This window comes from Danio aesculapii, unplaced genomic scaffold (genome assembly GCF_903798145.1).
Source record: "Danio aesculapii unplaced genomic scaffold, fDanAes4.1, whole genome shotgun sequence".
NCBI lineage: Eukaryota > Metazoa > Chordata > Actinopteri > Cypriniformes > Danionidae > Danio > Danio aesculapii.
Window position 1 is genome coordinate 275 of NW_026613705.1, and position 9,726 is coordinate 10,000.

Genomic DNA, 9,726 nt, shown 5'->3' on the forward strand with positions numbered 1-9,726 from the left:
GTTTATCCAGTTTGCAGTAACTTGTAATACATCATGAGATGATCAGGTCATATGATACGTTTCTTTGTCTTTTTTTTTTTTTTCTTCAAATAATTTAGGACTTAAAATTTATGTTGTGTTGTGATTTAATTTGGGGACTGTTTAGATCAAGACCTTATTTGTAAATTGCTACCCAGTCTGCTAAATAAGGGATTTATTTCTGGCTTACCTGTTTAGAAATCATCAAAACACAAGAAGAAGAAGCAGAAGAAGGAAAAGGAGGAGAAGGAGAAGAAAAAGAAGAAACGTCACCACCATCATCACCATCACAGTGACACCGGTGCAGAGGATTCAGTGCAGAACGGCACGGTGGAGGACGAGGAGCCACTGCCGGTCAGTGTCTCAATAACAAAACAATCCCACAAGGCCAGTAATTTCCCATATAAGACCCCCTATATTACACCTGCTATTAAGATTCAACTTTATTAGTCTAATCAAAGGTGGAAAACACTAAATACTGGTGTTTAAGGGGTGGTATGTTTTTCTAATCAAGTATACTTTTGCATGTTATTAACTATGCCCCTCTTACTGTTAATTTGCTATTAGGGAATGATGAGCACAAAGAAAGCCCCACCCCCTACTTAATATTCGATTTCAGTTGAAAGTACATTAACATACTGAAATAGTCTCAGCAACTTCCTGTTCACGCTGACCTTAAATGAAATCACACTAGTGGTCTAAATGCGTTTGATCCTAGACTAATCCAACCTCCGTCTCATTTCAGCCCATGTCCAACTACTCGCTGCTGGCTGAGAACTCCTACATTAAGATGGTGAGTGTTTTGGATGTGAACGGGTCTGATGTTTGTGTTAGGCTCCAGCATGACGCTCAGGCTGTAATTAAGATGAACTGAGCCAGAGCCAGGACTGCTGCTGCTGTTTTTGCTGAAGCGGCTCATTGCTTTAAGTGATTGTGGACTGTAGGCTGTGAATGATGTGCTGTTGTTGTTGTGTGTCTCTGTGTTTTAAGATGAAAGAAGATGCTGATCAGGTAAACACAGGAACACTAATACTGATGGTGCTACTAACTTGCTGTGATGCAGACTTTAGTCACAGTAGAGCCATATTTATATGTATATATATATATATATATATATATATATATATATATATATATATATATATATATATATATATATATATATATATATATATATATATAGCTGCACATTATGAATACAAAGCTGAGAGGAATCTATCATGATCCACGTAAATGGACGTGTTTGTGTAAGTTTTAATAAAACAGTTATTTAGGCCATGTCCACACTAATACGTTTAAAAATGGATCTTTTTCTCACCGTTTTTAGGAATCAAAAAACATATATTTTTGAAACCGATGTTTGAAGTGGATACATTTAAAAAATGCTCTTTTCGTGTTGCAGTGTGGACTGCGAAAACAGTGGTGCATTTTAGTCATGTGACCAATTCCGCTAACATGATTGACGACATTATAAAGCAGATGTTTTGGATGCTGTTCGTTTTGACAGCTTTATTAAAGGTTCAAGTCAGTTTGTACATGCTTCACATTGTCTCTCTGCAAAGGACGTGGAATGTTTACTTGGAGCAGCTGTTCAGCGGTGGAAGCAGACCACAGTTGCAACATTTTTCTGCATTGTTTCAAAGAGACAGAAAGTAAATAAATGGCGGGCGGATAAGACGCAGGTAAAAGCATCTTACATCACGCAGTTTGTAAGATGTAGTTTTGAAGGAAAGAAAATAGACATTTATACGGATTAGTGTAGACGTATCCTAAAAACCAACTAAAGTATTGAAAACGGTAGTGTGGACATGGAGCGTTTTTATACTGTGTTCACACCAGATGTGAAACACACAAATAAATCATGCTATTTGCGCATCAAATTCCCTTCATTCGCACGTCAGATTCACTTCATTTGCGTTTCAAATTCGCTCGTTTGCGCGTCAGATTCACTTCATTTGCGTGTGAAATTCGCTTAGTTTGCGCATCAAATTCCCTTCATTCGCGCGTCAGATTCACTTCATTTGCGTGTGAAATTCGCTTCGTTTGCGCATCAAATTCCCTTCATCCGCACGTCGGATTCACTTCATTTGCGTGTCAAATTCCCTTCATTCGCGCGTCTGATTTGCTTCATTCACGCATCAAATTCACTTCACAATTGACGCTGATTCGTGTTATGGGCAGGGCTTCTGTCTCCTCGGTGACTCTAGCATCGTTGCTATCTGGCTAACATGTATTTTATTGAGATAGTAGCTATACTTTGCATTGACTTAACATGTAAATCAGTCCACTTGATGCTTCATTCACGTCTGGTGTGAACGCAGCATTAGATGATAACGCCATTTTCAAATTTATCCAAATTAGTGTAGACGTAACCAAAGAAATGTATCATCATTTGTGTAATATATTTATAAAATACAATTGACTGAATATATATATATATATATATATATATATATATATATATATATATATATCTATATATATATATATTTAATTGAAATGCTTAATTTTTTATGCATTATACACTGATTTATTTATGTATAAATTGTTTATAAAACAAAATATAATAAAGTAATGTTTATACATCTACATACATGTCAATAATAAGGATTCAGTAACATTGTTTTGATATTTCATTCATTCAAATAACTTGTTCCTAAGATGTAGACTAGTTAAAGCTGTATAGTATTGCATTAAAAAATAGCATTTTGTCATGCAAGATTACAGCTTGAGGAACCATCATATATAGATCTACACATCATATTGAAGATACCTTTTTTGCATCCCTCAGTCTTGTGTTTGTTCATGTCAGATAACACACTATGGCGTCTACTGTGACTAATATCTGGAGTGCTGAATCAGATCTGGCTTCAAACTCTTCTTGTTCAATACACTTGTAAAGCTGATGATGATGAAACTCTCTCTGCCCTGTTTTCCTCTTCGCCGTCTTTTCCTTCTGTTCTCGGTCAGCCGTGTGGTGTTGCTGTGTTCTCCATAATTTGCCATATGTATCCGTTTCGGACTCATGAAAGTGTTTTTCTCCTTGCAGGTCTGTGACATCCAGGGCAACCATCAGGACGAGAGTAAAGTGGTGGTGTCGGTCATCTTCGAGAACAAGAGCGACAGCTTCCTCAAATCCATGGAGTTCAATGTGCTGGATTCCCTCAACTCCAAACTGCAGCGGCCGGACGGAGCAGGACCTCACGACGGCCTTACCGTCCCCTTCCAGCTGCCGCCAGGTGCCTGCAGTCTTCATTTCCTTGACCAATCATAGCATTTTGGCCATGTTTTTTGTCAACATGTTTTAGTGACTGAATAGACACAACAATTAAAAAATGATAAGAAAACCATTCTAAATGACAAACTATAACAAAAAATGTATTAAATAATGCAATAAATAAAATAATAAAATGAAAAGTTAAAAGCCCTGCTATTCCTCAAATTAAATAAAAAAAGACCTCAAACGTATTTTCGGACAAAATTCAGCCTAAACAATTCATTTTGAGTTCGCTTTGGCTGTTAAAATCTTGTTTGGAAAAAATTTTTTTATTTTTTATTTTTTTTATTTTTTATTTTTTCCCTAAACATTTTTGAGCTACTATTGGTTCGTGACGATTAGGCAATCGGTGGGTGTCTCCTGAAACTCTGCCTTTGACGTGCTTCATATTGGTTCAGAGTCAGTCAGAAGAAAAGCATCCAGCACAACAACACCAAGTCAGCAACAAGATTAAACTGGAGGGTTGATCCAGAGCTGGTATAGATTTACGGTCGCTCGGTTTCACCCACTAGATGTGAAGCACAGCTGCATTGTGCCATGTCTGATAAAGCTCTAAACATTGTTCTTTTTGCCCTCAAACGAAGAACGAGAAAGAACTTTGTTTGAAGTGTAACGGGGCCTTAAGGATGAACAATATTGATATCCAGGCAGAATGAATGTCCTGTACTAGAACACAATAATTTTGACCATTTTAAAATGTTGTAGTGTAGTAACCTTGCTAAAATAAAACCCATATAACTTTATTGTCTAACAAAGAATAACTTTCTGATGGCAACTTTACATCAGACATATTTTTCCAAATGACATTATCAGTGCAGCTCTCCTTCAGTGAGGGGCACGCCTTCGCTGGCGGTGTAGTAACTCCTACATATTTATTTTTTGTATTACCAAAAATATCATAATTTTAATGTAGTGACGTCATGAAATGTGACCACATTCAAAGTTTAATACCAATATCTCAATAGAAGCTTTGAATGTGAATACAACGTCATGTATGAAAACGCTCAGAATGACTGCTGTGGCCATTCCAGTAGTTCTAGAATTTTGACTAATTTAGTTTTCTGTTTTGGCAGGGGTGTCAAATGAGGCCCGTTTCGTATTCTCGGTACAGAGTATCGTCATGCCGCAGAAACTGAAGGGAACCCTCACATTTATAGTTAAGGTGAGAAAATGAAGTACATTCGCATACGCTTTCAGTGTGAGAGTTAGTGTTGTTGACGATTGTGTTTCTTGTTTTTTTTTTTTGGAGCAGACGGATGAATCCTCCACTCATGAGAAACTGGACTTCAAACTGCACTTTACATGCACGTCATATCTGATCACCACTCCCTGCTACAGGTGAGGATGAGCTCCCACAAACTGTGGGTTTAAACGTGTCTGTAATCATGTTCATATTCTTTAATTTTAATATTTATTTACTTTTATTATATGGTGTTTGGACTCTTTTCACAAGCTTGTTATGACGCTTTTAACAGTCATCATAATTTAAAATACTTTTACGTAAGTATTTTTAAAAAGACGTATGAATATTTATCTATGTATTATATCATATTTGCGTCACATTACAAAAAATGTATTACAACTTATACCACTTAGGTGTTTCCTAACATCTATGTATAGGGCAGTAAATCTGACATTATTCTCTCTTCTTGTTGCCGTCATCAGTCTCACATTATTATTTTTTTTTTTCCTGTTTCTGAAAGTCTTGAAAACGCCATCGTGTAGTTTTTCTTTTATTATTTTAGCAAATAGCATTGTAAAAGAATTATTTGTTGTATTCACCCGTTCACTGCACTTTTAAGTTTACCTGACTATGAGGACGTCTGCTACTGAGAAACCCGGAAATGTGAAAATTTCATTGTACAGTTTATTTTATGAATATTGCCATTATTATTACCAATATTATGTAACGATATGTAATATAAGAACATATTAATGTCTATTTTATGTTATATTAATATATTACTAATTTATATTATAACTATTAATTGCTTACTATTAGTTAATTAGTAGTGGTATTAGTAACGATATTAACACGCACAGTAAAGCACATTTATAGAGCACATGTAGTTGTTTTATTAAATATATATATATATATATATATATATATATATATATATACACACACACACATAGTTGAAGTCAGAATTATTAGCCCCCCTGTTTATTTTTTCCCCAATTTCTTTTAACGTAGAGCAGATTTTTTTCAACACATTTCTAAACATAATAGTTTTAATAACTCATTTCTAATAACTGATTTATTTTATCTTTGCCATGATGACAGTAAATAATATTTGACTAGATATTTTTCAAGACACTTCTATACAGCTTATAGTGACATTTAAAGGCTTAACTAGGTTAATTAGGTTAACTAGGCAGGTTAGGGTAATTAAGTTATTGTATAATGATGGTTTGTTCTGTAGATTAATGAAAAAATAGCTTAAAGGGGCTAATAATATTGAGATTAAAATGTTTTTTAAAACATTTAAAACTGCTTTTATTCTAGCCAAAATAAAGCAAATAAGACTTTCTCCAGAAGAAAAAATATTATCAGACATACTGTGAAAATGTCCTCGTCCTGTTAAACATCATTTGGAAAATATTTAAAAAAGAAGAAAATCAAAAATCAAATGGGGGCTAATAATTCTGACTTCAGCTATAAAGATATATCCTTATTTTGATTGTATAATGGAATAATCTTTGTTAGTATTTCTTTATTGTTCACTGTTTGTTATATACAGTAGTAGCAGTATTAATAATACGTCCATAATAATGCACTGTATATTCATTTTATTTTCCCTTTAATCAATTCTTTTATGAAACCGCTAAATATTTCTTCCAATATGCTTATTACTTGTTATAACAATGATAACTGCACATTTTACGTATTTATATACTGCACACTATATACTACTACATACTGCTGAGCTGAAACAACACAGTTCTTGCTATTTTTGGGGACAATTAATTGTTTTAAGTTCAGTCCACTTAAATGTGTTACGTTAACTTAATCTATTTGTGTTGGGACAACATTGGTGAGTGCAACAGTGCTGCATGCATTCACTCTGTATTCAGTTGTATTGTACTTTGTAACATAAATGTAAGAGTTTTATTAATATTTCTCATTTACTCTCTTTAGTATTTCTAATAATAATACTTAGTAGTAGCATTTATTCTATTCAAAGATTCGTTTTTTTTTTCTTTTATGTTCGTATGTCTCATGTATATATTATTAATAATGAATGATAAGTTGTTTTATTAATAGTTTAGTTATGTATTGGATTAGGGCTGTTTGTAATCTGTTTAAATCTGATCTGTATCATCAGCCTGTGATTTGACGTGATCTTCTGTTTTTCAGTGATGCATATGCAAAGCTGCTGGAGTCGGGCGACCTGAAGGGCAGCTCTCTGCGGCTCGAGGGGGTCAACATGCCCTTCCACCACCTGCTGGCCAGGATCTGCTTCCACCATCACTTCTCTGGTGCGCTGCCTTCACACAGACGCCTCCAATCTTGTTACGAATATGGAAAATAATCCCATTAATCGCTTTCTCTTCTCACTGTTACAGTTGTGGAGAGGATTGACTCCTGCGCCTCCATGTACAGCAGGTCCATCCAGGGTCACCACGTCTGTTTGCTGGTCAAAACTGTAAGTTTTGTACATCAACATTTGAACTACTTTAAAGTGATGCACAATATATTTGCGACCATACATTTTTCAGAAAAATGTATAGGAAAATAAACGATCAAGCAGTAAATTATGCATTATCTCCACCAATGGCGTGATTCTTAACAAGCTCCTGTGAAGATTTGTATTTATTGCATTATAACCCTTGTATATTGTTCAAATTAACTACCCTTTCATTATGTTAAGGGCTGTTTTTACCCCATTGACTTCCATTATGATGACATTTTTTGAATGTAAAGCCATGATGGCATATAATTATGTATTCTTGATTGTTGGTGGTTTTCCCTGTTGGAAAGAGGTAAAATTTGTCATTTTACTGTTGACCATCAGTTGGCAGCATTAACCCTTTATGTAGGCCTGTGCACAAAAGTTTCTGGCTTTTAGATGGAGTTCTACGGTGTAAAACAGCAGATTATAGTGTGCCTGCATAAATACATTTACTATGTTTACTGTGTTCTGAGAGCTGAGCTGCTTATTTTGATATGAAGGTAAGTGTGTTCACACCAGACACGGAACGCGCCAATAAATTGCGCTCTTGAGGCGTAAATATACTTGGGAACATTTTGAGTTTACTCACTTCATTCACGTGTCAAATTCATTCATTTGCGCATCAAATTCACTTTTTCGCGTGTCGAATTCCCTTCATTCGCGAGTCAGATTCACTTCATTCGCGAGTCAGATTCACTTCATTCGCAAGTCAGATTTACTTCATTCGCTCATCAAATTCACTTCATTTGCGCGTTAGATTCACTTCATTTGCGTGTCAAATTCACTTCATTAGCCCATCGGATTCACTTCATTCGCTCATCAAATTTACTTCATTGGCCCATCAGATTCACTTCGTTTGCTAGTCAAATTCACTTCATTAGCCCGTCAGATTCACTTCATTTGCACGTTAGATTCACTTCATTTGCATGTCAAATTTACTTCATTGGCCCGTCAGATTCACTTCGTTTGCGTGTCAAATTTACTTCATTAGCCCGTCAGATTCACTTAATTTGCATGTCAAATTTACTTCATTAGCCCGTCAGATTCACTTAATTTGCATGTCAAATTTACTTCATTAGCCCGTCAGATTCACTTAATTTGCATGTCAAATTTACTTCATTAGCCCGTCAGATTCACTTAATTTGCGTGTCAAATTTACTTCATTAGCCCGTCAGATTCACTTAATTTGCGTGTCAAATTTACTTCATTAGCCCGTCAGATTCACTTAATTTGCATGTCAAATTTACTTCATTAGCCCGTCAGATTCACTTAATTTGCATGTCAAATTTACTTCATTAGCCCGTCAGATTCACTTAATTTGCGTGTCAAATTTACTTCATTAGCCCGTCAGATTCACTTAATTTGCATGACAAATTTACTTCATTCGTACGTCAAATTCCCTTCATTCGCGAGTCAGATTCACTTCATTTGCGTGTCAAATTCACTTCATTCCCTCATCAGATTCACTTCATTCGCTCATCAGATTCACTTCATTTGCGCGTTAGATTCTCTTCATTTGCATGTCAATGTCACTTCATTGGCCCATCAGATTCACTTCGTTTGCGTGTCAAATTTACTTCATTGGCCCGTCAGATTCACTTCGTTTGCGTGTCAAATTTACTTCATTGGCCCGTCAGATTCACTTCGTTTGCGTGTCAAATTTACTTCATTGGCCCACCAGATTCACTTCGTTTGCGTGTCAAATTTACTTCATTCGTGCGTCACATTCACTTAATTCGCCCATCAGATTCACTTCGTTTGCTTGTCAAATTCACTTCATTAGCCCGTCAGATTCACTTCATTTGCACGTTAGATTCACTTCATTTGTGTGTCAAATTTACTTCATTGGCCCGTCAGATTTACTTCGTTTGCGTGTCAAATTTACTTTATTCACCCATCAGATTCACTTAATTTGCGTGTCAAATTTACTTAATTCGTACGTCAAATTCACTTCATTCGCCCATCAGATTCACTTCATTTGCGTGTCAAATTGACTTAATTCACGCGTCAGATTCGCTTCAAAATTGATGCTGATTCATGTCATGGGCAGGGCTTCTGTCTGCTCGGTGACTCTAGCATTGTTGCTAAATGGCTAACATGAATTTTATTGAGATAGTAACTGTGCTTTTATGTATTTAAGGAAGGCTGAAAAACAGCTTAGATTCGTTCGGCGCCATGTCTGAGACCACTAGATCCTTTCAGGTGCACCCAGCTCTGTGAGCTCATAAACTCCTCCAGAAACTATACCTGGATGAATGGAAGCTTTCAGCTTTGCTTCAGAGTGAGCCGAGCCCAGTTTGATGAACTGTTGTCCGGTGTCTGCAAAGGGTTTTGCCCTCGGGACACCAACAACAGGCACTACGTCATAATCACTTCCCTACAAGAGAAAGCTCCTGATTGGTTGCAATGTCTGCTGATGTTTAGATTTTCCAAACACGAATGTCAAACACGAACACGTTGCGTCATTTGCGCCACCTCATTTGCAGGAAATGCACCGCAGGATGTCTATTAGTGTGTGTGAATTGATTTCACTTGTAAACCACTCGCGCGTGACTCTTCATCTGCATCTGGTGTGAACACAGCATTACACTCTCACACACAGACTATACTCCATATAAAAGCCAGTAACTAAGTTTATCAACAGTAAAAATTGCTAAATTTACCTCTTCCCAACAGGGAAAACCACCAACAATCAAGAATGCACAGAAAATGGTGTCAAGGCAATGCAATCAAAAAATGTCATTATAATGGAAGTCA

At 36.0% G+C, this 9,726-nt stretch overlaps 1 protein-coding gene across 1 annotated transcript in view; it reads left to right on the forward strand.

Moving 5' to 3' along the window:
• Nucleotides 1-216: 216 nt before the first annotated feature.
• The window catches only part of LOC130220221 (AP-3 complex subunit delta-1-like), a gene marked incomplete at its 5' end in the record, with an annotated part of 11,217 nt that continues 1,707 nt past the window's right edge, over nucleotides 217-9,726 (forward strand). The window contains 8 exons of the mRNA XM_056452597.1: nucleotides 217-372; nucleotides 764-811; nucleotides 1,009-1,029; nucleotides 3,068-3,257; nucleotides 4,369-4,457; nucleotides 4,548-4,633; nucleotides 6,654-6,775; nucleotides 6,863-6,942. Of these exons, the coding sequence (XP_056308572.1) occupies nucleotides 217-372; nucleotides 764-811; nucleotides 1,009-1,029; nucleotides 3,068-3,257; nucleotides 4,369-4,457; nucleotides 4,548-4,633; nucleotides 6,654-6,775; nucleotides 6,863-6,942 (792 nt within the window). The remainder of the gene's footprint in view (nucleotides 373-763; nucleotides 812-1,008; nucleotides 1,030-3,067; nucleotides 3,258-4,368; nucleotides 4,458-4,547; nucleotides 4,634-6,653; nucleotides 6,776-6,862; nucleotides 6,943-9,726) is intronic.